This window comes from Ranitomeya imitator, chromosome 5 (assembly GCF_032444005.1).
Source record: "Ranitomeya imitator isolate aRanImi1 chromosome 5, aRanImi1.pri, whole genome shotgun sequence".
Lineage (NCBI taxonomy): Eukaryota > Metazoa > Chordata > Amphibia > Anura > Dendrobatidae > Ranitomeya > Ranitomeya imitator.
Window position 1 is genome coordinate 387,818,788 of NC_091286.1, and position 27,196 is coordinate 387,845,983.

General features: G+C 49.4%; 1 protein-coding gene across 5 annotated transcripts in view; it reads left to right on the forward strand.

Moving 5' to 3' along the window:
* Positions 1 to 27,196, forward strand: part of CILK1 (ciliogenesis associated kinase 1) — a 107,171-nt gene that overhangs the window by 24,479 nt on the left and 55,496 nt on the right. For all 5 annotated transcript variants that reach the window (XR_011312427.1, XM_069726798.1, XM_069726799.1 and 2 more), the window contains exons 6-9: positions 13,037 to 13,169; positions 13,869 to 14,040; positions 20,368 to 20,535; positions 22,685 to 22,990. Coding sequence is in view for 4 of the 5 variants with exons in the window: in XM_069726798.1 (XP_069582899.1) it covers positions 13,037 to 13,169; positions 13,869 to 14,040; positions 20,368 to 20,535; positions 22,685 to 22,990 (779 nt within the window). In the remaining variant the exon portion in view is untranslated. The remainder of the gene's footprint in view (positions 1 to 13,036; positions 13,170 to 13,868; positions 14,041 to 20,367; positions 20,536 to 22,684; positions 22,991 to 27,196) is intronic.

Genomic DNA, 27,196 nt, shown 5'->3' on the forward strand with positions numbered 1-27,196 from the left:
CATGAGTCCGAGGTATCATTGGTCCCGGAGGCTCCGGAGTTCAGAGCTACGGTTGACTCCCTCATTGTAGCAGTCAATCACGCACTTAAGGTGGATGATGACGCTAATTCCGCTCCGGAACACGCGGTCTCTTTTACCAGATCCAAACGTTCCCACAAATCTTTTTGCCTCTCATCCAGCCTTTCTGGATATAGTCAGGCGTCACAGGGAGCGTCCAGATAAGCGTTTCACGGGTAAGAAGGACCTGGTATCGAAGTATCCCTTCTCAGCGGATCTCGTGAAAGACTGGACGGATCCCCCTTTAGTAGACCCGCCGGTCTCGCGCCTGGCTTCTAAAACGCTGCTTTCAGTTCCGGAGGGCGCTTCAATTAAGAGTCCCACTGAACGCCAGCTAGACTCTCTAGCTCGTTCAGTGTATGAAGCCTCTGGCTCTTCCCTGTCCCCCTCCTTCGCCGCGGCTTGGGTGACCAAGGCAATGGTTTCCTGGGCGGACGCTCTAGCGAAATCCATTAATGAACAGGACCTCCCGTCTGAGATGGCAGACCTAGCCAAGCAGTTAGCCATGGCTAGCGATTACGTGATGTTCGCATCCCTCGACGCGGCGAATTGCGCAGCATCAGCGGCTTCCAACGCCATCGCTATCAGAAGGGCTCTTTGGCTCAGAGAGTGGCGCGCAGATTCCTCCTCTAAAAAATCTCTGATCTCTCTCCCTTTTCAAAGCGGGCGTCTTTTCGGCGAAAAGCTTGACCAGCTTATTTCCGACGCCACAGGGGGAACGAGCAAGTTCCTTCCCCAACAGAGGCCTAAGGCGGCTTTCCAGCGCCAGCCTTACTTTCGCTTTCGGCCTTTTCGTACCAGCCCAGCCTCGTCCAATCCCTCCGGTCTTCCCAGATCAGACCGTTCCGCTCGCACAGACAGAGACGTTCGTCCCTCCTTCAGGCCGAATCCTTCCTGGCGCGGGAAACCGAGGCAGCCCAGAACCCGAGGTTCCAGACCTCCCAGATTTCCGTCTCAATGACTCGGGAACGGCGCCAGTCGATACCATCAGAGTAGGCGGACGCCTACTCCTTTTTCAGCAAACCTGGCTCTCCGTCGTTCACGACGAATGGGTCAGGGATCTGGTATCGTCTGGCTACAAAATAGAGTTCTCCTCTCCTCCTCCAACTCTGTTTTTCCCCTCTCGTCTCCCCAGCTCGGCAGCTCAGTCTCGCGCCCTTCTTTGCGCCATTCACTCCCTCCGCCAGAGCGGGGTCATTGTCCCGGTCCCGGAACACGAGAGGTTCAAAGGTTTCTACTCAAACCTCTTCGTCGTGCCAAAGAAGGATGGAAAAGTGCGCCCCATTTTGGATCTGAAGCTCCTGAACAAGTGCGTAAGAGTCCGGCACTTCAGGATGGAATCGGTCATCTCTTCGATGGAAAGAGGGGAATTCTTGGCCTCGATAGACATCAAGGATGCCTATCTTCACATCCCGATTTTCCCGCCTCATCAGAGGTTCCTCCGCTTTGCCGTTCTGGAGGATCACTTCCAGTTCACGGCCTTACCCTTCGGTCTCGCCACGGCGCCCAGGGTATTTACCAAGGTCATGGCGGCTGTCATGGCCATCCTTCATTCTCGAGGAGTCGTCGTGTTACCTTACTTAGACGATCTCCTCATAAAGGGCCCGTCTTTTCAAGCCTGCGAGTCAAGCGTCCACATTACCCTGGATTCTCTTTCGCGCCTGGGTTGGTTGATCAACTGGGACAAGTCCTCTCCCGTTCCTGCCCGTCGGATCTCCTTTCTGGGAATGATCCTGGACACTTCGAGGGGGCTGGTCTTGCTTCCTCGGTCCAAGGCCCAAGCGCTCCGCCAGGGAGCCCGTACGCTCTGCCATCCTCGTCCGCAAACCATTCGGTTCGCCATGAAGATCCTGGGAAAGATGGTTGCAGCAATCGAAGCGGTTCCTTTTGCTCAACTCCATCTCTGTCCCTTGCAACAGGCTTTGCTGGACAATTGGGACAGGAGTCTCTCATCTCTCGACCGCCCTTGTCCCCTGTCCCCGCGGGTCAGACAATCTCTCGTATGGTGGACCCTGGGCCCATCTCTTCTCCAGGGGAAGTCCTTCCTCCCGATCCGCTGGTTAGTGGTAACCACCGACGCCAGTCTTCTTGGCTGGGGGGCGGTGTTCCTCCACCACTCTGCCCAGGGCCGCTGGACAGTTCGGGAATCCAAACTCCCCATCAACATCCTGGAGATTTGTGCTATCAGACTTGCACTGAGTCGCTTTCACGCCCTGCTTGCGGGTCACCCAGTACGAGTCCATTCGGACAACGTCACGGCGGTGGCTTACATCAACCACCAGGGGGGTACCCGCAGCAGGGCGGCGATGCAGGAAGTCTCCCTCATCCTTCGTTGGGCCGAAACCAACCATTCCATCATCTCTGCGGTACACATTCCGGGAGTCGAGAACTGGGCGGCGGACTTCCTGAGCCGCCAGGGCCTTGCCTCGGGGGAGTGGGAACTCCACCCAGAGGTCTTTCACCAGATCTGTCTTCGCTGGGGGACCCCGGACGTGGATCTGATGGCGTCCAGATTGAACGCCAAAGTCCACAACTTCATTGCACGTTCTCGGGATCCCCAGGCTTAGGAGTGGACGCGCTGATTTCTCCGTGGCATCAATTTCAGCTCCCATACGTGTTCCCTCCCCTTCCCTTACTGCCGAAGGTGATCCGAAAGATCAAGACGGAGGGAGTTCCGGTCATCCTGGTCGCCCCAGACTGGCCTCGTCGCGCTTGGTACGCGGAGCTCGTTCAGCTCGTAGCCGACGTTCCCTTGCGGTTGCCAGACCGCCCAGACCTGCTTCGCCAAGGACCGATCTACCATCAGAGCTCAGGGGCCCTACGTTTAACGGCGTGGCTGTTGAAACCTGGATTCTAACTCGTGCCGGTTTCTCTCAGCAGGTCATTCCCACCATGTTAAGTGCTCGCAAGGCGTCTTCCGCCTCCATCTACCACCGCGTCTGGAAAACCTTCTTCTCATGGTGCAGGCTCCGAGGGCACCCTCCGCTCGTTTTCTCTATCCCTTGCATCTTGAATTTCCTTCAGTCTGGTCTGGACTCCGGTTTGGCCCGGAGTTCCCTCAAAGGTCAGATCTCAGCGTTATCCGTGCTTTTCCAGCGTAGGATCGCCACCAACCTTCAGGTCAAGACTTTCATCCAGGGAGTCTCCCATGTGGTTCCGCTAGAGACCTGGGATCTCAACTTGGTCCTGGGGGTTCTTCAGGAACCTCCGTTCGAACCCCTTCAGGACGTTCCGCTCTCTGTCCTCTCTTGGAAGGTTGCCTTCCTGGTAGCGGTGACGTCCATCAGAAGGGTTTCAGAGCTCGCCGCTTTATCCTGCCGGGCTCCTTTCCTTGCCTTTCTTCAGGACAAGGTAGTTCTACGCCCTTCTCCGGCGTTTCTTCCGAAGGTGGTCTCATCTTTCCACCTTAATGAGGACATCATTCTGCCCTCCTTTTGCCCGCAGCCCAAACATAGGGTCGAGAAGGCTCTCCATACTCTGGACGTGGTACGGGCCCTCAGGAGGTACATTTCCAGAACGGCTCATTTCAGAAAATCGGACGCCCTTTTCGTGCTCCCGGAGGGTCACAAAGGGTTTGGCTGCGTCTAAATCCACGATAGCCAGATGGATCCGATCTGCTATCCAGGAATCCTATCGGGTCAGGGGCAGTCCTATCCCGGCGGGGATTAGGGCTCACTCCACTCGGTCGATGGGTGCTTCCTGGGCCATCCGGCACCAGGCAACAGCGGAGCAGGTTTGCAAGGCCGCAACGTGGTCCAGCCTGCATACTTTCACAAAGCATTACAATGTTCACATTCACTCCTCTGCGGACGCGGCCCTTGGCAGGCGTATTCTGCAAGCGGCCGTTGCGCATTTGTAGTCAGATGGTACACGGAGTTATTTGGTTGTATTGTTTCCCTCCCAGGGACTGCTTTGGGACGTCCCATGGTCCTGTGTCCCCCCAATGAGGCGAAGGAGAAATAGGGATTTTTGTGTGTACTCACCGTAAAATCCTTTTCTCCGAGCCACTCATTGGGGGACACAGCACCCACCCTGGTAGCCTTACGGCTCGTTACCTTTTTTGGTCTTTGACTGTTTGTTTGACATGTTATATTCTAATGTTACTTGATATATTGTTGTTATTATCCTACTGCTTTTGCACTGAACTGTGTGTCTGGAAGCCAGTATGAGGGTGTATACTGCAGGGGAGGAGCTAACCTTTTTTTGTCTCAGCTTAGTGTCAGCCTCCTAGTGACAGCAGCATAACCATGGTCCTGTGTCCCCCAATGAGTGGCTCGGAGAAAAGGATTTTACGGTGAGTACACACAAAAATCCCTATTTTTCTCATCTTTCTTGATACATCGGGGGCTTATCTACAGCATTCTGTAATACTGTAGATAAGCCCCTGATGCTGGTGGGCTTAGCTCATCTTCGATTTGGGGGGTGACAGGTTCCCTTTAAAAAAAAAAAAAACGGGAAAAACAATCCTCTGCTGTTACTATTACATTGTGTGTCCAGTTCAACATGAACTATTTGGAATTTGAAAGGTCCTCTATAAAGGGTACTTTTCATATGTTAATCTTTCACAATAGGCTGTTGTGTATAGATGAGGATTACCACTATTTCTGGCCATTAAATGACTTGTATCCTGAATTTTTCCCCTCTGCAGACTCTACCTCTAATTTTCAGTTATCACTGACCTAATGGGTAAACATTAGGTGATATGATGTCTCCTATACATAATACACATAGAAATGAGGGATTCTACTCTCCTATATGTGTATATATATATAGCGCTCACATTCAGGATCAGCAGTAGCATAGAGGACACTATAAAGCAGCATTGAGCCTTGTTACTGTGAATCCAGCACTGAAGTGAGAACGAATACTTGCTAGACAACTTGCTTCTCATCAGGCGAAGTTCACACAATTAATGACCAATACTAGATCCAAAGACGCAAAAATAAAATGACCAAAAAATTATCAGTCAGTCACCCAAAAAGCAATATAAACTAATAATGGTCTCGTCAAAAAAATTACTAAAGAAAATCATGCTATAGAAAAACAGATATGGTCAATAGTACCATATATGATCATATGGCAACAGACAATAAAAAGTTAAATAAACAATGAAACAAAAAAGTAGAGTTTTAGGGTAAGGTCACACTGGGCGTATTTGCTGCATTTTGTTATGCTAATTTTCAGCGGCGGTTTTTTTTTTTTTACATAGAGCATGGCACTTCTGTCAGCTTTTTTTTTTTTTTTGCACCATTTTCACCCATGGACTGGCATGGATAGTGAAAAAAAACGCTGCAAATACACAGGTTGACTTTTTTTGCAGCATATTTTCTGAAGAAAAATCAAGGACAGCAGGATATGACATCAGTTATCTCTGCTACATCTAGATGACAGGTTGCATGATGCGTCCATATAGCCTGTCATTCAGCAGAGCGGACCCGAACCCCATTCACTTGAATAAGGGGCCCGACCATACAGTGTTTGACAGCGCGTCAAACATGTTTCTGATCGGCGGTGAAACCACCCCCGCCAGTCAGAGAGCTGTGTCTGGGGGATAAACCGTTTTCAACCTGGACGGTGCCAAGATGTGACCGTCCAGGCTGAGAACCACTGGTGACTGAGCTGCTGCGAGCGCAGCGTCGGTGACCGGCGGTGAAGTCATTGAGGTTACCTCCGGTCACTGAGGCTCCGTTCCCAGCCAGGCTGAACTGCAGTGACCTCGATAAGATGCCCTTTAGGACCATAAGAAAGTCGTGTAGTTTATACGAGATGTTGAAATAGCTAAGTCTTTAATTATTTTCATAAAGTACAATGAAGTTAGTGGCACAAATAAAGTCCACCTACTTCTTACTGGATTGTCAAACCAGGGTCGGGAGACCCCAATCCTGCTGACATATGGGAATCTCATGGATGACCGTAGAGTGTACTATTACTTCTTACGTGTACCTTTTCACCGCTTTACGCACCACTCCATTCTGGCATAGAACGCACAGACTGGCATGCCAGCAGTTTGGAGCTATACAGAATGGCATCATAGTAGAGTAGGGGAATCTGAATTATACTCCAACTCATTTTCACATATGGAATTCTGCGTAAATAGACGATATTTGCCTTTCTCTATCACCTTTCATTGGGGGACACAGGAACCATGGTGTATGCTGCTGCCACTAGGAGGCTCACACTATGCACAAAAAAAAGTTAGCTCCTCCTCTGCGGTGTACACCCCACCGACTGGCATTATACACTTCATTTTAGCTTGGTGTCAGTAGGAGGTGGACACGGGTCTTTCATTAGACCCTTATCTACCTCAATGTGCGTAGTTTTTCTTTCAGGTTTCCCGGAGGGATACAGGGTGAACAGTCACGCCTGTAGTCCCACAATACGGACTATGAGTGCGGCATGTACTGCCACCCCCTATCCTCATAGATCCCTCAGCAGGACCATGATCCTAGCACACAAGCGTGCTCAGAAGTCCGGTCCTGGCTCCCTCCCCCACCCACTCGCCCACCAGAGCCTGTCGGTTGCGGAGACGAGGACGTCCATCAGCTCCCTGGACGTCTGATTCCTCTTCAGGTAAGTATCGGCGTGGGAGGTTTGAGGTAAGTATTTCCCCATCCCATCCCAGATATTTCATGGGGTGGTCTTGCTAGGGGCTCCCAGAATACCTGGTCGTCGCTTGCACCCAGATTGCAGCAGCACGGCCCGGGACTGCAGGACAAGGTGGTCCTCAGTTGCGCAGCAGGCAGGCGTGTTTTCTTCTTGCTGCGGCCCCTCTGCCTTCTATCCGGTGCGGGGCCCTTACAGGCTGCCGTGCCACTTCCTATCCCCGGCGCCGCGGTTCTCACGGCAGCCGCACCACCTTCTCCTGTGACACAGCCCTGATAGACTGTCGTGCCGCTTCTTCCTGTGGGGCACTGCTCCGGCGTCGCGGTTTCAATGGGGCCGCACTACCTTCTCCAGCACGACAGCCCTGACAGGCTGCCGTGCCGCTTCTCCCTGCGGTGCACTGGAAGGGGTGGCGGTCTCTGGCGCCGCGGGTATCTTGGCAGCTGCTCTCCAACGTGACAGCCTTGGCAGGCTGCTGCGCCGCTTTTCTAACTGCGGCGTACTGTTCCGGCGCCGCGGCTCTTTCCTCCTAATTTAGGCCCCAGCTTCGGCCCGGGCCTACTTCCGGCTCCACCCACTTCCGCTTTCATCGGGCGGGCTTTCTCCCGCCCGACAATCTCTGTCCTGCACTCTCCGCCCACCGGCGCCATCTCGGCTGACTCCGGCCCTTCCTCTACGCCGCTGCTTGGCACACACCTCGCACTCCGCACTTTCCAGAGTGCACATTTCTGACCTGCGCCCTTTCAGCGGTCACCATCTGCGCGGATTGCAGCGGGAGCTCTACTTCTCTCTGGAGATCCACCGCAAGCTGGACAGCTTCCTCCACCTGATATCCGTTTTCTCGTCTGCCGTGAGTAGCTCTGCACTGCAGACTGACAACCCCCTCTGCTCCCCTGTCCCCTAACCCGCTAGCATTTTCTTCAGGGACCTCTTCAAAATGTCTACCTCTAAAGGGGGCCGCTCTCGTCCTCCTACTTCTTCCTCTTCTGCCTTAGTCAAGTACTTTGCATGTTCGTCCTGTAACTGCAAACTTCCCTCAGGTCAGTCCTCTCCGCTCTGTCAAGCCTGCAGCAACCTGATTGTTCCCACCGCCCAGGATCCCCCGGCCGATCCGCCCTAGAGTGATACCCCCATCCCAGGCTGGGCTTCCTCTGTCACAATCGGTGGCCGATCTAACACGAGTGTCTCAAACTCTGGTGTCCGTGCTGGATCGATTACCACTGCAGACCCCCGCAGTAGCCAGCGGGTCGCAGGAGCCTCTGTCCAAGCCCTCCTTGATAAGCCGCAAAAGGTCCAGGCAGGAACGACGGTCTGAGTCCTCTTCTCGCTCCATCTCGCCACACGGTCCTCTCCGGTCGGCATCCTCCTCCCCTGAGTCAGGTGAGGATTTCTCTTATGCGCCCTCGGAGAATTTTTCGGAGCTGGATTCTAACCAAATCGCCACCATGAGGGATATGGTCCAGAATCTCATTGGAGCTATAAACCAAACCTGTGGCATCAAGGATCCCTCTACGGAACCCGCAGATCAGGCGGTTTCGTTTAGACGGGCTAAACCACCTTCCAAGTTTTTTGCTCCTCATCCTGAATTTGAGGAAATCATGAACAGAGAAAGAGAGAACCCGACCAGACGTTTTCAGAGGGGAAAACGCCTTGGTGTTTTATATCCTTTTTCTCCAGAGCTTACTGCCAATTGGACGGTCTCTCCCTCGGTGGATCCCCTGTTTCCAGGCTGTTCACCAACACGGTGCTTCCACTGTCTGGCGGAGCATCTCTGAAGGATTCTAACGATAGTTATAGAATCCTTTGCAAAGTCAGCCTTTAAAGTGGCTGCAGCCAACCAGATTTCTCACGCGGGTGAATGCCTGGTCTCCGCCTCTCTGGATGCCGCATCTTGTGCGGCTCAGGCGTCCAGCAATGCTGTTGCCATCTGCCAGACCGTTTGGCTCAAGGCCTGGCAGGCGGACTTATCTTCCAAAAAGTCCCTTACCAGTCTGCCCTTTCAAGGCTCACGTCTCTTTGATTCCAAGCTGGACCAAATCATTAAGGACGCCACCGGGGGTACAAGTTCTCTTCTCCCCCAGGCTAAACCTCGTCGCCCTCCTCCTAGACGGCAATTTCGGTCCTTTCGGCCTTTTCGTCGCTTCGCGGCGTCACATTCCTTTTCTCAGCAGTAACAGAGGCCAAAGGCATGTCAAGAGAAGACTGTATCCTTTAGGCCCACTCCGTCCTGGCGTCCTCGCTACTCCCAGGGTAGATCCTCCAGGTCCAGGACTGGAAGATCCACCTCGGCATGACTCTCTGCAAGACCGCAGCCCACCTTCCAGACTGGGCGGCCGTCTCCTCTTCTTCAGGGACGTCTGGATCTCCTCAGTAGAGGACGCATGCGTCAGGGAAGTTGTATCCTGGGGATACAAGATAGAGTTCGTTTCACGACCCCGGGATCGTTTCTTCGAATCCCAACCTCCAAGACATCCCGCTCTAGTTCCGGGTTTCTTTACAGCCATCGGTTCTCTCCTCAAAGCTGGGGTAATTGTTCCCGTCCCAGAAAAAGAACGGTTCACAGGTTTCTATTCAAACTTTTTTGTGGTACTGAAAAAAGACGGCAAGGTCCGTCCCATTCTGGACCTCAAATTACTGAACAAGAAAGTTCGTCTGAAGCACTTCAGGATGGAATCCCTTTGTTCAGTAATTGCTTCCATGGAGGCTCAAGAATTTCTGTGTTCCATAGATATTCAGGACGCCTACCTCCATGTCCCGATATTCCCCAGACATCACCGATTCCTGCACTTTGCGGTGCTCCAGGAACATTTTCAGTTCGTCGCCTTGCCGTTCGGTCTTGCAACCGCCCCAAGAGTTTTCACGAAGATCATGGCGGCGCTGATGGCCATCTTGAGGGTCAGAGGCCTGGTTCTGTTTCCATACCTCGATGACATCCTCATCAAGGCTCCGTCCTTTTCGCAGGCTCACGAAAGTCTGTCCATCGTCCTCGACACCCTAGCCCGTTTCGGGTGGCTGGTCAACCGGAAGAAGTCCTGCCTTATTCCTTCTCAGCGCATCATCTTTCTGGGCATGCTCTTCGACACTCGTCAGACCAAGATCTTTCTTCCCGAAGACAAGAGATCCATTCTTCGTCGGGACATACGCTCGCTCCAGGGTCCTCGGCCTCCTTCTTTCCGATCGGCCATGAAGGTTCTGGGGAGAATGGTAGCAACATTAGAAGAGATTCCCTTTGCCCAATTTCATTCGCGACCCCTTCAGCAAGCCATTCTGTCCCAGTGGAACAGGTCTGTCTTCTCCCTGGATCATCCGATCCGACTCTCTTCTCGGGTCAAACGGTCTATCAACTGGTGGCTGACGTCACCTCTCATCTCCCAGGGCAGGTCCTTCCTTCCAGTTCACTGGCAGGTGGTGACAACGGACGCCAGCCTGCCCTGACGGTTCAGGGCCATTGGTCAGCGCAGGAGTCAACTCTGCCGATCAATGTCCTCGAGATTCGGGCCATTTTTCTGTCCCTCTGTCACTGGGAAAGGATTCTCAAGGGACTACCAATCCGAATCCAGACGGACAACGCCACAGCCGTGGCATATGTCAACCATCAGGGGGGGACTCGGAGCTCCTTGGCCCTGGCCGAGGTATCCAAGATCCTCCTCTGGGTAGAGGCAACTGTTCCGGTGATATCCACGGTGCATATCCCCGGCGTGGACAATTGGGCCACCGACTTCCTCAGCCGCGAGGGCCTCGCGGCAGGGGAATGGTCCTTGCATCCGGAGGTCTTCCATCAGATTTGTCTTCGATGGGGGACTCCGGACATGGACCTCACGGCGTCTCGAATGAACAGGAAGGTTCCGCAGTTCGTCTCCAGGTCTCGCGATCGTCTTGCAATGGGCGTCGACGCTCTGGCCATTTCTTGGCCACAGTTCGTGCTGCCCTACCTGTTCTCACCCCTTTCATTACTTCCCAAACTGTTGAAAAAGATCAAAGCGGAAAGGGTGCCAGTCATTCTGATCACCCCGGATTGGCACAGGAGAGCTTGGTTCGCGGAGCTCGTCAACCTTCTCGCGGACGCTCCCTGGCGCCTTCCAGACAGGCCCGACCTGCTGTCTCAGGGTCCGATCTGCCACCCGAATTCTCAGTCGCTCAGTTTAACGGCGTGGCTGTTGAGACCGCAGTTGTAAGAGCGTCCGGTCTTTCGGACCGGGTGATTCACACCATGATTCAGGCTCGGAAGCCTTCGTATTCCAGGATCTACTATCGTATCTGGAAGGTTTACTTCCGTTGATGCAAGTCCAACCGCAAGTCCAACCGCGTTTCATCTATGTCCTTTTCCCTGCCTTCCATTTTGGCCTTCCTTCAGGCAGGACTGGATTCGGGCCTGGCTCTTAGTTCCCTGAAGGGCCAGGTTTCTGCGCTTTCCATCCTTTTTCAGAAGACTTTAGCTTCTCGGCCACAGGTTAAGACCTTTCTTCAAGGAGTGGCCCATGCTGTCCCTCCGTACAGGGCCCCTGTGGATTCATGGGATTTAAACCTGGTACTGGACGTTCTGAGCATTTTCCCCTTTGAACCTCTCAGAGAGGTTCCCCTATCAGTTCTGTCTTGGAAGGTGGCCTTTCTTGTGGCCATCATTTCTATCCGCCGCGTTTCCGGGTTGGCGGCCCTGTCTTGCCGACCTCCGTTCTTGGTCATTCACCAGGACAAGGTGGTCCTCAGGCCTCTACCTACCTTCCTACCGTCCGTCCGTCCGTCCGTCCTTCCTTCCTTCCTTCCTTCCTTCCACCTCAACGAGGACATCGTTTTACCTTCCTTTTGTCCAGCTCCGACTCCCCAGGAGCGATCGTTGAACAAGCTGGACCTCGTCAGGACAGTGAGGATCTACCTGGCTAGAACGTCTGTTTTCCGGAAGACGGATTCTCTTTTCGTCACTCCTGATGGCACGCGCAGAGGCCTGCCAGCTTCCAAGGCGACTATTGCTCGCTGGATCAAAACGGCAATTTTGGAGGCTTACCGGGTCAAGAACAGAGTGCCCCCTCCTGGGATTAAGGCTCATTCTACCCGGGCAGTCGGCGCCTCTTGGGCGGTGCACCACAGGGCTTCCGCCCTATAGCTTTGCAAAGCGGCAACATGGTCTTCCAGCCACACGTTCGCCAAATTTTACAAGGTCCATACCTACGCTTCGGCGGATGCCAGCCTAGGCAGAAGGATCTTGCAGGCGGCAGTGGTGAGTCCTCTGACCTGATGGAAGTCCGTTTTTCCCACCCCAGGGACTGCTTTGGGACGTCCCATGGTTCCTGTGTCCCCCAATGAGAGGCGATAGAGCAAACAGGTTTTTGGTTGCTTACCGTAAAATCTGTTTCTCGGAGCCTCCATTGGGGGACACAGAACCCTCCCATGTTGTTCAATTTCTGCTATTCCTTGCTTTATGACTGTTCTCACATTTACAGTTCTCATGTTTATGTTTTCAACCCTGTAAGGCTACTTTCACACTAGCGTGAGATTCCGACGCTAGCGTTTAGCGCATTGCACAATGGAGGCAGCGGATGCATTTCTCCGGCGCATCTGCTGCCCCATTGTAAGGTGCGGAGAGGTGGGGGCGGAGTTCCAGCCGCGCATGCGCGGTCGGAAAAAGCGGTCCGTCAGGAGCAAAAAAGTTACATGTAGCGTTTTTTGCTCTCGACGGTCCGCAGAAGCACGACGCATCCGTCGCTCGACGGATGCGACGTGTGGCAATCCGTCGCAAATGCGTTGTCAATACAAGTCTATTGGGAAAAAACGCATCCTGCAAGCACTTTTGCAGGATGCGTTTTTTCTGCAAAACGACGCATTGTGACGGATTGCAGAAAACGCTAGTGTGAAAGTAGCCTTATTTATCTCCTACTGCTTTCTCACTAACAATTGTATAATGCCAGTCAGTGGGGTGTACACTGCAGAGGAGGAGCTAACTTTTCTTTGTGCGTAGTGTCAGCCTCCTAGTGGCAGCAGCATACACCATGGTTCCTGGGTCCCCCAATGGAGGCTCCGAGAAACAGACTTTTCGGTAAGCAACCAAAATCCTGTTTTCAGGGTCGTCCTCTCTTGACCAGAGTCGAGAGAAGTTACAAAGACCTTTTCTTGCTCCACATGATCTCTCCTGACCAGTTACACTGACCAGACAAGGCCCATTCAAATCAATGGACTTTGCTTAATTTTCCCTAAAATTACTCTTTAGAAATATTAACCCCTTTCTGCCATGTAATAAAGCAGTTAATTTCATGGAGATGTGCGATTTACCTTTTACCACTGGTTGACTAGGTAATGAAAGTGTCTGGTTTATACTATAAAATATAAAACTATATTCTCACATCTGATCATATTGATATGGGTCCTCCTTTTGGAATTTTAGGGTTTTTTCACAGGGACTTAAAACCAGAAAACCTCCTTTGCATGGGACCAGAGCTTGTGAAAATAGCTGACTTTGGACTAGCTCGAGAAACTAGATCCCGACCACCTTACACAGATTATGTGTCAACTCGATGGTAAGGAGACGTTATTCAGCAACTGTGCTACAATGCTCACAGCCATCATTATAGCATTGCTATATAATATTTATTAAAATGTCTAGTAATTTCCTTCCTAGGAGAGATCCCGTACACAGTATTCCCTGCACTGATGTCCGCCTCTGTTATGCCTGGTGCAGTTTGACAGACGAGAGCAGGAGCAGAGAGACTGGTGATGAGCGTACGTCCTCGGGTAAGGTGTTATCTGAGGATGGTCGTGTGCTAATCAAGTGTCTTCGACGTTATTGAATAATATGTTTGAGGTCTCACAGCTGTTCGACAGCCACAACACTTGCAGGGTTTGTTTGTCTGATTGTTAGGCAATCGCTGCATGTTTTTCGGCTGTCATGCAGTCGCAGGGACTCGATCATATTTTTCAAGTACCCCAAAGACAATCAGTTAGCACATGAGCATCCTCAGATAACACCTTATCCGAACACGTTCGCTCCTCACTAGTAAAGACCACCACATCATGGCATCTCTTCTACCAAAGAGTACAGGTGGTAACCGGCGGTTGCAGAGTTTTTCTATTGTGATTTGCCGATTTCTTATTTAGTTCATTATTAAATATGATCCAGTTGTCTCAAAGTTTAGAGATATATTTTCTGTGCCCCTTCCTCATACACATAGGTTAGTACAACTGAGGTGAAATATACTTTTGATCTTTTTCATCCATAGGTATAGAGCACCAGAGGTTCTTCTTAGATCGACAAGCTATAGCTCCCCTATTGATATTTGGGCTGTTGGCTGCATCATGGCTGAAATTTACACTCTAAGGCCTCTCTTTCCAGGCTCCAGTGAAATAGACACAATATTCAGGATTTGCCAAGTTCTAGGGACACCAAAGAAGGTAAGCTGGATACATTATCTAGATGATCAGAGTCCTTTGTACTTTTGCACCTTGTATTCTTAATCTGACACTGGATTGTCTTGGTTACAATGCAATTGTAGATGCATCGCTTGCCATATTCCTATTTACAGTTAGTCAAGATTATGTTCTGGCTGTATCAGTAAGGCTAGTTTCACACTAGCGTTTTGAGGAGCTGCGGACTTTCTCCATGAAGCCTCGCCCTCGGCCGCACCTCCGCCGCTGGCTCCGCCTACTTCTACATGTGGCCTGCGTACCTATCTTTAACATTGCAAAAGAGGGGAGAAGCCAGCGCTGCCTAAGGTTAAGACGCAATACATAAAGTGCAAATGCACATATTGATTTCTAACTGTATTTTCAAAATGAGACAATTAGCAAACAATTGATCAATTCTTTGAGCCACCCCGCCACTTCACGGCATTCTGATATTGGGACAGTCCTACACTACGTTTTTTATATTCGCTGTGCCATAAAGGCCTCCTAAATGAACTAAAAGCAAGACCACATTAAATGCAAGCTGGCTTCTCCCCTCTTTTGCTCGATCTTTTAACATTAGGTATGCAGGTCGTGCGGCAGTATGCTACCAGCTGCGTCCTACGCTGATCACCGCATCGTCAAAACGACGCATGCGGAAGCATCTGCATACAGCCGCACGACCTGCGTACCTAATGTTAAAGATACGTACGCAGGCCGCATGCAAAAGTAGGCGGAGCTAGCGGCGGAGGTGCGGCCGAGGGTGGGGCTTAACGGAGGAAGTCTGCAGCTCCTCAGAACGCTAATGTGAAACTGGCCTAATCCATTGCAAACGATCTATCCCAAAAATGCTCATTCCCTGCGGGGCAGTGAGCACACTGAACAGCACATCACGCAAAGGACAGAAGAAGAATTTGACATAATTGACTGACATGGGAAAATGATTTTTACATGTTAGTGCAATTTTATTAACTCAAGGTAATCTGAAAGGTTTAGTTTACAACCTTCATTTCTTCAGTCATTTTCAGAGGCCCCTAATCTGCATCTTGCAGCCTAATCCAAATTTCAGTATTGATCTCGTGGTAGTGTCTTCTAGTGATATAGGCTGGATGTTGGGTTCGTGTACCCCGGGTCCGGCTTTCATTAGCTCATATCTGCAGAGTTTATATTCTGCGCTCTTTTTCCTTTTCATGCACTTTCACTCATCCTTTCCAAGACTTTGGTTTCTCTGCCCTTCCTGACACTGGAATACTGTCTTCTCCACACTGCGAGATCTGTTTAGATCTCCCTTCCACTCCCTCCTACACTCTCCTGCCATTTCTAAGTCTATTTGCTCACTGATTTTTTTTTTTTTTTTTTTTTGTTTTTTTTTTTTTGAGCCTCAAAAATGCTTGAAAGGCTTGCTGTCCCTTTCACAATCCTCTTTGACAGACCTAGGCAAAGTGCAGCCCGCGAACCAAATCCAGCCCCGTGGCTTTTCCAGTCCGTCCCACTGACCAAGACAGCCTGAAAACCGTGGCCCGATGCTATGGGGGTCTCCTGCTGGGCCTGGGGACGCTATGGGGGGGTCTCCTGATGGGCATGGGGACGCTGGGGGGGTCTCCTGATGGGCATGGGGACGCTAGGGGGGGGTCTCCTGCTGTGGGCATGGGTACGCTAGGGGGGGGGGGGGTCTCCTGCCGGGCATGGGGACACTAGGGTGGTCCCCTGCTCGGCATGGGGACACTAGGGGGGGGGGGCCCTCCTGCTGGGCATGGGGACACTAAGGGGGGGGGGGGTCTCCTGCTGGGCATGGGGACACTAGGGGGGGGGGGGGGGAGTGGTCTCCTGCTGGGCATGGGGACACTAGGGGGGGGGGGGGGAGTGGTCTCCTGCTGGGCATGGGGACACTGGGGGGGGGGGGGGTGTCCTGCCGGGCATGGGGATGCTAGGGGGTCTCCTGCCGGGCATGGGGACGCTAGGGGGGGTCTCCTGCCGGGCATGGGGATGCTAGGGGGTCTCCTGCCGGGCATGGGGACGCTAGGGGGTCTCCTGCTGGGCGGGGCTATATAGGAAGGGCTGTGTGCAGGCTTAAAAGGTACATAGTGTAATACTATATACCATATAAGCCAACCCAAGTATAAGCCGAGACCCCTAATTTTGCCACAAAAAACTGGGAAAACTGAATGACTCGAGTATAAGCCTAGGGTGGGAAATTCAGCAGCTACTGGTAAACTTAAAAAAAATAAAAATAGGTACCAATAAAAGTAAAATTGAGACATCAGTAGGTTGTGTTTTTGAATATCCATATTGAATCAGGAGCCCCATATAATGCTCCATTAAGTTTATGATGGCCCCATAAGATGCTTCATACAAAAATATGCCCCATATAATGCTGCACAAAGGTTGGTTACGGCCCCATAAGATGCTCCATAGAAACATTTGCCCCATATGCTGCTGCTGCGATTAAAAAAAAAAAATGACATTCCCCTCTTTTCCTGAGCAGGCGGGGACACTGGCACTTGCTATATTCACCTGTCCCCGTTCCACCACCGCGCGCTGCTGTGTCTTCTGGCTCTCTGCAGTGACTGTTCAGTCAGGGGGCTGAAGACACGTCATCACCCTCTGACCTGAACGTCACAGCCAGAGAATGCGGAAGACGGTGGAACGGGGACAGGTGAATATAGGAATGCTCATCCTCCCACCCCTCCCTCTCCCCCCTTTCCTGTTATACTCACCTGCTCCCGGCGCGGTCCCTGGCAGCTTCTCACCGACAGATGGTCTCCAGTCCCTGGCAGCTTGTTCCTGCGTTCAGTGGTCACTTGTAACGCTCATTACAGTAATGAATATGCGCTCCACGCCTATGGGAGTGGAGTTTTGTCCATATTCATTACTTTAATGCGCGGTACCATGTGACCGCTGAACACAGGAAGAGCTACCCTTTGCCGGAGAAGCAGGGACATGCAGAGACACGCCAGGAGCAGGTGACTATGGAGGACAGCTGCTGCTACCCCTCCCCCGCCGACCTCCTGGGACAATGAATCGAGTATAAGCCGAGAGGCACTTTCAGCCTAAAAAAGGGCTGAAAATCTCGGCTTATACTTGAGTATATGCAGTAATTTACATTCATATAACATACAGTAATTAATATGTTAATATTGAGCAGAATAAATTTTTGTTTCATCCTTCAACAACAGTCCCGGTTTCTCATATGGCCCCTACGGATAATTAATTGCCCACCCCTGCCCTTCTTTTCTGTTTGTGTTGTTGTTTTTTTTTTGTCTTCAGATCTTGATAAACTCTTGTTGGGGGGGACAAGATTGTCACAGTCTTGTGGCAGACTGCTGTTGGAATCAACTCAAAATTTTACACATCAAATAAAAAGGCTGCAAACATTTTTCCAGGGAAAAAAAATACACTTAAAGAAACTCTTCAAAAAAGAAGCGTTTACAGAAGCGGAACGACCCACAAACACTCTCTCCATTTGTAACACTTTTGTAAAGCACTCGTTATATGATTTACAGACATCTCTACAGCAGCGAAATTATTTATTTATATAGCACCGTTGATTCCATGGTGCTTTACATGAGAAGGGGTTACATAGAAGTTACAGATATCAGTTACAGTAAGCAAACTAACAATGACAGACTGATACAGAGGGGAGATGACCCTGCCCTTGCGGGCTTACATTCTACAGGATTATGGGGAAGGAGACAGTAGGTTGAAGGTTGCAGGAGCTCCGGTGTTGGTGAGGCAGTAGCTTCGGTAGTGATGAGGAGGCAGCAGGGTCAGTGCAGGCTGTAGGCTTTCCTGAAAAGATGGGTTTTCAGGTTCCGTCTGAAGGATCCGAATGTGGTTGATAGTGGGACGTGTTGGGGCAAAGAATTCCAGAGGATGGGGGATATTCGGGAGAAGTCTTGGAGGCGGTTGGATGAGGAGCGAATAAGTGTGGAGGAGAGAAGGAGGTCTTGGGAGGACCGGAGATCACGTGAGGGAAGATATCGGGAGATTAGTTCAGAGATATATGGAGGAGGCAGGTTATGGATGGCTTTGTAGGTCAGTATTAGTAATTTGAACTGGATACGCAGAGGGAATGGGAGCCAGTGAAGAGATTTGCAGAGGGGGGAAGCAGAGGTGTAGCGAGGAGAGAGATGAATTAGTCGGGCAGCAGAGTGAGTTAAGGATGGACTGGAGTGGTGCAAGGGTGTTAGCAGGGAGGCCACAGAAAAGGATGTTGCAGTAGTCAGGGCGGGAAGATGATGAGGGCATGCACAAGCATTTAAGTACATTGACGGTTGAGAAAAGGACATATTCTGGAGATATTTTTGAGCTGGAGGCGACAGGAGGTGGAAAGAGCTTGGATGTGCGATTTGAAGGACAGGGCAGAGTCGAAGGTTACTCCGAGGCAGCGGACTTCTGGTACGGGGGAGAACATGATGTCATTCATTGTGATAGATAGGTCAGGTAAGGAAGACCTATGGGATGGAGGAAAGATGATGAGTTCAGATTTGTCCACATTGAGTTTGAGGAAGCGGGAGGAGAAGGAGGATATGGCTGATAGGCACTCTGGGATTCTGGACAGCAGAGCGGTGACGTCTGAGCTAGAGAGGTAGATCTGAGTGTCAGCAGCATAGAGGTGGTACTGGAATCCATGGGACTTTGAGTTGTCCCAAGCCAAGTGTATAGATTGAGAAGAGTAGGGGTCCTAGAACAGAGCCTTGGGGGACTCCAACAGAGAGAGGGTGGGATGAGGAGGTAGTGTGGGAGTGGGAGACGCTGAATGTGCGGTTGGAAAGGTACGAGGAGATCCAGGATAGGGCGAGGTCTTTGATGCCAAAGGAGGAGAGGATCTGTAGTAAGAGGCAGTGGTCAGCTGTGTCGAAAGCAGAGGACAGGTCTAGGAGGAGGAGTACAGAGTATTGTCCATTAGCTTTCGCAGTAAGTAGGTCGTTAGTGATTTTGGTCAGGGCTGTCTCAGTTAAGTGATGGAGGTGGAAACCAGATTGTAGATTGTCAAAGAGCAAGTTACATGAGAGGTGGGAGGAAAGTTCAGTGGACGTGCTGCTCCAGGAGTTTGGAAGCGAACGGGAGCAGCGATATTGGGCAATAGCTGGACATAGCAGTTGGATCGAGGGTTGGCTTTTTAAGGATAGGCGTGATTGTGGCATGTTTGAAAGCAGAAGGGAAGGTGCCAGAAGATAGTGATAGGTTAAAGAGGTGGGTTAGGGATGGGATAAGTGTGGTGGGGAGGAGATGGGATGGGGTCAAGTGCACAAGTGGTGAGGTGCGATTTGGAGAGGAGACAATTAAGCCCCCCTTCAGTGATGTTGGATAGGGAGGTTATGGGGTTTGGGCATTGGTCTAGTATACAAAGGGGTTGTGGTGGTTGGACAATGAAGACTTGCCTTGTTTGGTCGATCTTATTGTTAAAGTGTGTGGCAAAGTCCTCAGCAGAGATGAGGGAGGTTGGAGGGGGCAGTGGGGGGGGCGGAGGAGGGAGTTAGGCTACTTTCACACTAGCGTCAGTACGGGCCCGTCGCAGTGCGTCGGGCCGACGTACCGACGCACCGACGCATGCTGTGAATTAAAAGCACAACGGGGGCAGCGGATGCAGTTTATCAACGCATCCGCCGCCCCATTGTAAGGTTCGGGGAGGAGGGGGCGGAGTTCCGGCCGTGCATGCGAGGTTGAAAATGGCGGACACGACGCACAAAAAAAGTAACGTAGGTTTTTTTTGTGGCGACGGTCCGCCAAAACACGACGTATCCGTCGCACGCCGGATGCGACGTGTGGCAATCCGTCGCAATGCATCGCTAATGAAAGTCTATGGAGAAAAAAACGCATCCTGCCGGCAACTTTGCAGGATGCGTTTTTTTCTCCAAAACGACGCATTGCGACGGAGGCCAAACGAAGCTAGTGTGAAAGTAGCCTTAAAGGTTTTGAATAACTGTTTGTGGTTGTAGGATAGGGAAAATGATAGACTACTTAGAAAATTGCTTATCGTGACGTTTAAGAAGCAAATGAAAAATAACTTGAGTCTTCCCTGACTGTGACTGTGCATGCACAGCTGGCTGTCAGTCACTAGTAGGGGACTCGTGTGCAGACACCAGAGATTTCAATGAAGAAAATACATTAAATCTTTTCCATCAAAGCCCAGATCGCACTGCATGCGTAGCGTGACAGGCGCCTTTTTAATGAACAGAAATTCTCTTTGGTCTGAAATTTGGGAGTGTAGGAAGTGAATCAAGATTAGTTCTACAGCAATCGTGCATTGCTATGGGCAACTCCTCCATTTTCTTTCCATTCACCTTGCGTTTGTAATAATTCCTTTTTATTATTTTTTTTCTTTTTCTCCAGAATGACTGGCCTGAAGGCTACCAGCTTGCCAGTGCGATGAATTTTCGCTGGCCACATTGTGTACCAAATAATCTAAAAACATTAATTCCTAATGCAAGTAGTGACGGGATTCAGATTATGCGAGATATGTTGCAGTGGGACCCTAAAAAAAGACCAACGGCAAGCAAGGTATAAGCTGTGAAAAAGATTTTGAAAAATGATAGTGATTTAGTAGTTGCTACTAATTGATTTTTCTCATAATGGTTAACGGGAACCTGACAGTTCCCCCAAATCGCTGCCATATATGTACTGCTATCTTTAGACCATTTCCAAAAATGTTATCATCTTTTTGATTACTGCATATGATGAGAAACCATTTTATAACTGTGGTGGTATTATGCTTGCTAGTGGTTGACTAGTCATGGGGGTGTTTTTTCTTATTTTTTTTTTTTTTTCCCTGCAGATAATTAGTGAAATGAATAATGTTATCACGCCCAAAGGCATGAATAACAACATGAATAACAACATGATTTGCCAGAGTGGCATCACTGCTGGCCCTCTACAGATCTCGCTCTCTCCATAACCACGCACAGTGAGCCATGTGTACAGACAGGCTTCAGGTGCACTGCCCATGTCCAGGGAGGCCACAGTGCAGTATGACACAACTGGCCGCGAGAGCTGGTGGAGACGGCTAATGCGTCACTGATCCCTCCTTGGGCATGCTCAGTGCACCGTGAAGGCGGGGCGTGTATGGTCAGGGAGGCGGAGATTTGCTGAGAGTCAGTGCTGACTCCACTGTTGCAAATCATGTTATTCACACCCACAGTACTGGGATAACCTAATTAGTGGGGTGACTGCATCAGTGAAAACATTGCTCCCACAACTAATCAGTTAGGCTAGGTTCACATTGCGTTAGTGCAGTCCGTTTAGCGCATACGCTAACGGACGGCGTTAACACAATGTCCAAAAAGGATCGCGTTTAGCGATCGAGCTAGCGCAGATGCCCGATCTGTGCTAGCGAGAACGGACCCAAAAACGCTACAGACAGCGTTCGAGGTCTGTCACAAAATAAGGAGCATCGCTAACGCATGTGAAAAATGGCATGCTTTAGGATGCGTTACATACATTGCGGTCAATGGGTGCGCTAACGGATCCGTTACATTGCGTTAATGGCGCTATGTAACGGATTCCGTTAGCGGATACTTACTAACGCAATGTGAACCCAGCCTTCGCATTAAAAGCCCTAAATGTTTTAAGACAGAGCAGCATTTCATGTGTTGGTGGTTGTTTAATTTTTAATTTATTTTATATATTCTTATAAGTCTTCCTTGCATCATATTGTTTAATATTCTCACTCATTTAATGGGTGTCTGATAGTGAAATATTTATTTATTTTCAGGCAGCATATTCTGCTTCCAGGTTCTAACTCACTCGCGTTGTCTGCTCAGAAGTTGCCGGCTGCAGCAGTCCACTGATCAAACACAGTACAGGCTCTCGGTGCTTCATGGCGGGGACAATCCTTTGTATACACCTTCTCACCTGCTTGGTTTCCATCGGTCTCCACCCTTCTAAAGATCTATGAAGCCAGAGCTGTCAATCTAAAAAGGGTGTGTAGATTGAGGGAAACCAAGCAGATGGGGAGGTGTATACAAATGATTGTCCCCGCCATGGTACATCAAGCGCCTGTACTGTGTCTAAACACTCATTCTGTGCTGACAGTCTTTTTAATTTTCTCCAATGTAGCCACTGCAGTAAGACTACACTGCAGATTGTCACCATGTGTAGATAAATAGTGTTTTTGGAGGTGATGGGTTCAATTTCATGGGATTTTTCACGTCTGAATGGCCCAAAGACTTGAACTGCTTGAAAGAAAGTAACAAAATCTGCCTTACTGACCGACAGCCACTCTAAGGCCGGGGTCACACTTGCGAGTGTGATGCGAGAAACTCGCGCATCAATACCCTGCACTCATGCCGGAGCATGCGACTGTATTTCTGTGCATCTGAACGCTCCGGTCCTGAGTGCAGGCGGCAGTGCTGGGTATTGATACGGGAGACTCGCGCGTGTTTCTCGCATCACACTCGCAAGTGTGACCCCGACCTAACGCCGCTTTTCTGCTCCTCACCACCCATGTTTTGTTGACTTTACTGCACAGGTGATATTGCCTCTACAGCATGCGACTGCCGCAGCCAATCACTGGGCTCAGATGCCATGCCGAGGTAGACTACATGAGAATGTATACGACAGCTTAATGTAGAGTCAGTGTAAAAATCGGTCTGGCGTGAGACAGAAGATTGGCTCTACTGGTTTCCTATGAATTCCACTATCTTTGTTTCAGGCTTTAAGGCACCCTTACTTTCTTGTTGGTCAAGCTCTTGGTACACCTCAAAGAATTCAAGAGTTAACAAAGCCAATGAAAGATTGTCAAGAAAAACCGATTCCATTACACACTAAACCTGTTCCTCCTCCTCAACCACCACCCAAATATCAATCCCGACTTTCATTACGAACACACCAGCAAAACCAGGCAAATGCGCTCAGTTTGAAAGGTTGCCCATCTACAGTGGATTCTGTGGATGACTCCAGTGAAGACTCCATAAGCCACTCACGTCTGCCTGAACTCAGCCGAAGGGCTGCTCCTCTTGTGAGTATCCTCTTCTGCCTGACTGTATTTAAGTGAGTTTCCCTGGACTGTGATGTTGATTATTTATCATTTGGATAATATCCGATCAGTGGCGATTTGGCACCCCCCAAAAATGAGCAATTAGCAGGTGTTGGCATGGCTACAGTCAGAAGAGCACAGCTCTGTACACTTTGTAGAGGCTGTTCTCAGACACTGTAGCTCCTCTACCACTGACTTCGTTGGGGACTTGCATATAGTAGTACCCAAGAGCGGCCATTACAGTTTACAGCACTGTGGTCTTCAGATTTTGTGCACCATGTATATCCAGCTGTTTTTGACCTGCAGGAGCTGATGGATGTGGTTGATGGCCCCCAAAAATCTTATATTGATGACCTTTGGTAAGGCTAGGCCATGAATATTATGGTCCCACACAGCTCCTTTAAAGTGGTTTCCTGCTTTCAAAAAAGTAATTTCCCAACGATTGGATAGTTTAAAAAAAAAAAAAAAAAAAAATGTAAAAAAACCCACACAATACTTGCCTTCACCACTGCTGCTCTGGCCGCTTTTTTTTTGGCTGCAACGGTGATGTCACAACTGCAGCAAATATTAACACTGCAGCCAGTCACTGAGCTCTGCAGCTTATGCTGTTGGTATTAGGAGTACCGCAGAGTGGAGTGATTGGTTGCAATGGTGATAAATGCTGTATTCATGACGTCACCACTAAGCCAAAAAACAGAGCGCACAGCAGCATCGGTGACCCAGTGCAGGACTAGGTAAGGGTGAGTATAATCTTTTAAGTGCTGTAGTAGTAACATTTAATTTAAAAAAAGGTTCCCACGTAATTCCTCTGTCTGTGAAGATGCATTCAGAGGAATTTCTAGTAGGATGGTGGACGAGAGCCACAGTTGTGCCATTATTTTGGCTGTCAAACATATACAGTGGGGAAAATAAGTATTTGATACACTACCGATTTCAATTTTGCAAGTTTTCCCACATACAAAGAGGTCTGTGATTTTTATCATAAGTACACTTCAGCTGTGAGACAGAATCTAAAAAAAACAGAAAATCACATAAGAGCCATAACTTTTTTATTTTTTATTTTTTTTCGGTCAAAATGGCCATGTGGCGGCTATTTTGCTGGATTAGTTGTACTTTTGAACAACACCATTGGTTTTAACAGATCATGTACTGGAAAACGAGAACATTCCAAGTGCAGTGAAATTGCAAAAAAAAAAGTGCAATTTCACAGTTGGAGTGTGTTAAGTTTTTTTTTGCTTTTTTTTTTTTTTTTGCCATGTTCACTAAATGCTAAACGTGACCTGCCATTATGATTCTCCAGGTCATTTAATGAGTTCATAGACACAAAACATATCTACGTGCTTTTTTTTTTTTTATTAATGTGGTGAAAAAAAAATTCAAACTTTGGTTTAAAAAAAAAAAAAAAAGTGCCATTTTCCGAGACCTGTAGCGGCAAGAGCTTATTTTTTTGCAAACTGAGAAGACTTTTTTATTGATACCATTTTGGTGTAGATAAAATATTTTGACCGCTCATTATTGCGACAGCCAAAAAAAAATCGTAATTCTGTTGTTTGTTTGTTTTTTTCTCGTCACGTTGTTTAGCGATCGGGTTCATTTTTTTTTTTTTTTAATATATTGATCTGGCGATTCTGAATGCAGCGATACCAAATGTGTATATTTGATGTTTTCATTTATTATTATTATTTTATTTTGAATGGGGCAGAAATGTGTGTAGCAGAAATGCTCACTTGCTATGAGTGCCGGCCACTGGCGGTGCTCATAGCAATCCGGCAATGACAACCATAGAGGGCTGCTTCAGACCTCTTGTTGACATGCCGACCCATCGATGACCCGTGATCACGTGGCTGAGTCACCGATGAGCGGGATTTCAGATGCGCTTCCAGTAAGCGTGAGTTAAATGCCGCTGTCAGAGATTGACAGCGACATTTAACAGGTTAACAGCCACAGGTGGATCGCGATTCCACCTGCGGTTATTACAAGCAAATGACAGCTGTTCGAAACAGCTGACATGTGCAGGAAAAGATGTGGGCTCTGCGCCGGAGCCCACATCAAAGGGAGGGATTCCGATGCAGGCGTATTATTACTCCCAGCGTCGGGAATGGGTTAATTGCACTTGTTTGAACTCTTTACCTATATAAAAGACACCTGTCCACACACATCAATTAATCAGTCAAATTCCAACCTCTTCACCGTGGCCAAGACCAAAGAGCTGTCTAAGGACACCATGGATAAAATTGTAGACCTGCAGAAGGCTGGGATGGGCTACACTACAATAGGTAAGCAGTGTTTTGACATGGCAACAACTGTTGGCACTATTATCAGGAAACAGAAAAAGCACAAGGTTACTGTCAATCTTCCTCGGTCTGGGGCTACATGCAAGATCTCTCCTTGTGGAGTAAGGATGATTTTGAGAAAGGTGAGATGAAGAATCTTTCCAGAAAAAGACAGGAAGACCTGGTCAAGACCTGAATAGGGCTGGGACCACAGTCTCAAAATGTTACCGTTAGTACCACATTACACCATCATGGATTAAAATTCTGCAAGGCACGCAAAGTCGTCCTGCTCATGCCAGCACATGTTCAGGCCCATTTGAAGTTGGCCGATGACCATATCGATGATCCAGAAGAGGCTTTGGAGAAGGTCATGTGGTCAGATGAGACCAAAATAGAAATTTTTGGTATCAATGCCACTCACCGTGTTTGGAGGAAGGATGAGTAGAACCCAAAGAACACTCCCAACCATAAAGCATGGTGAGGGAAACATACTTTGGGGATGCTTTTCTGCAAAGGTGACAGGACAACTATAGCATATTGAAGAGTGAATGGATAGGGTCATGTATTGCAAGATTTTGTCCAACAGCCTCCTTCCCTCAGTAAGAGCATTGAAGATGGGTCGTGGCTGGGTCTTCCAGCATGACAATGACCCAAAACACACAACCAGGGCAACTAAGGAGTAGCTCCATAAGAAGCATTTCAAGGTCTTGAAGTGTCCTAGGCAGTCTGCAGACCTGAACCCAATAGAAAAATCTTTGGGAGCTGTAACTCATTGTTGCCCAGCGACAGCCCCAAAACCTGAAAGATCTGCAGAAGATCTGTATGGAGGAGTGGGCCAAAATCCATGCTGCAGTGTGTGCAAACTGGATCAAGAACTACAGGAAACATCTGACCTCTGTAATTGCAAACTAAGGATTCTGTGCCAATTTTTAAGTTCTATTTCTTGTAAGAAATACTTACCGTATATACTCGAGTATAAGCCGAGATTTTCAGCCCATTTTTTGGGCTGAAAGTCCCCCTCTCGGCTTATACTCGAGTCATACCCGGTCGGCAGGGGAGGGGGAGTGGGGGCTATCTAATTATACTTGCCTGCTCCTGGCGTGGTCCCTGCAGGTCCCGCTGCCCCAGCTTCTTCCTCCCATAGGGGTGGAGCCGCATATTCATTACTGTAATGAGAGGTAACGGTGACCGCTCAGTACAGGAAGAAGTGCGGCGCCGGGAAGCAGGGACCGCGCCAGGAGCAGGTGAGTATAACTGGGAGGGGAGCGCAGCGCTGCGCGATATTCACCTGCTCCCCGTTCCAGGCACCGCTACGTCTTCTGCAGTAAAGCTCAGGTCAGAGGGCGCAGTGACGTGGTTAGTTTGCGCCCTCTGCCTGAACGTCAGTGCAGAAGATGCTGAAGAGGGAGCGGCGCCGGAACATGGAGCAGGTGAATATAGCAAGTGCCGGGGGCCTGAGCGAGGTGAGTATGTGTTTTTTTTTTTTTGTTTTTTTATGCAGCAACAGCAAATTGGGTAAGTGTCTGTATGGAGCATCTTATGGGGCCATAACGTTTGTGCAGCACTATATGGGGCAAGTGTCTGTATGGGGCCATAACATTTGTGCAGCACTATATGGGGCAAATGTCTGTATGGGGCCGTAACGTTTGTGCAGCACTATATGGGGCAAGTGTCTGTACGGAGCATCTTGTGGGACCATAATCAAGGTTTGTGCAGCATTATATTGGGCAAATGTGTCTATGGAGCATCTTGTAGGGCCATTATTAACCTTTATGCAGGATTATGTGGAGCATCTTATGGGGCCATTATAATCTTTATGGAGCATTATATGGGGCTCCTGATTCAATATGGATATTCAACAACACTTAACCTACTGATGTCTCAATTAATTTTACTTTTATTGGTATCTATTTAA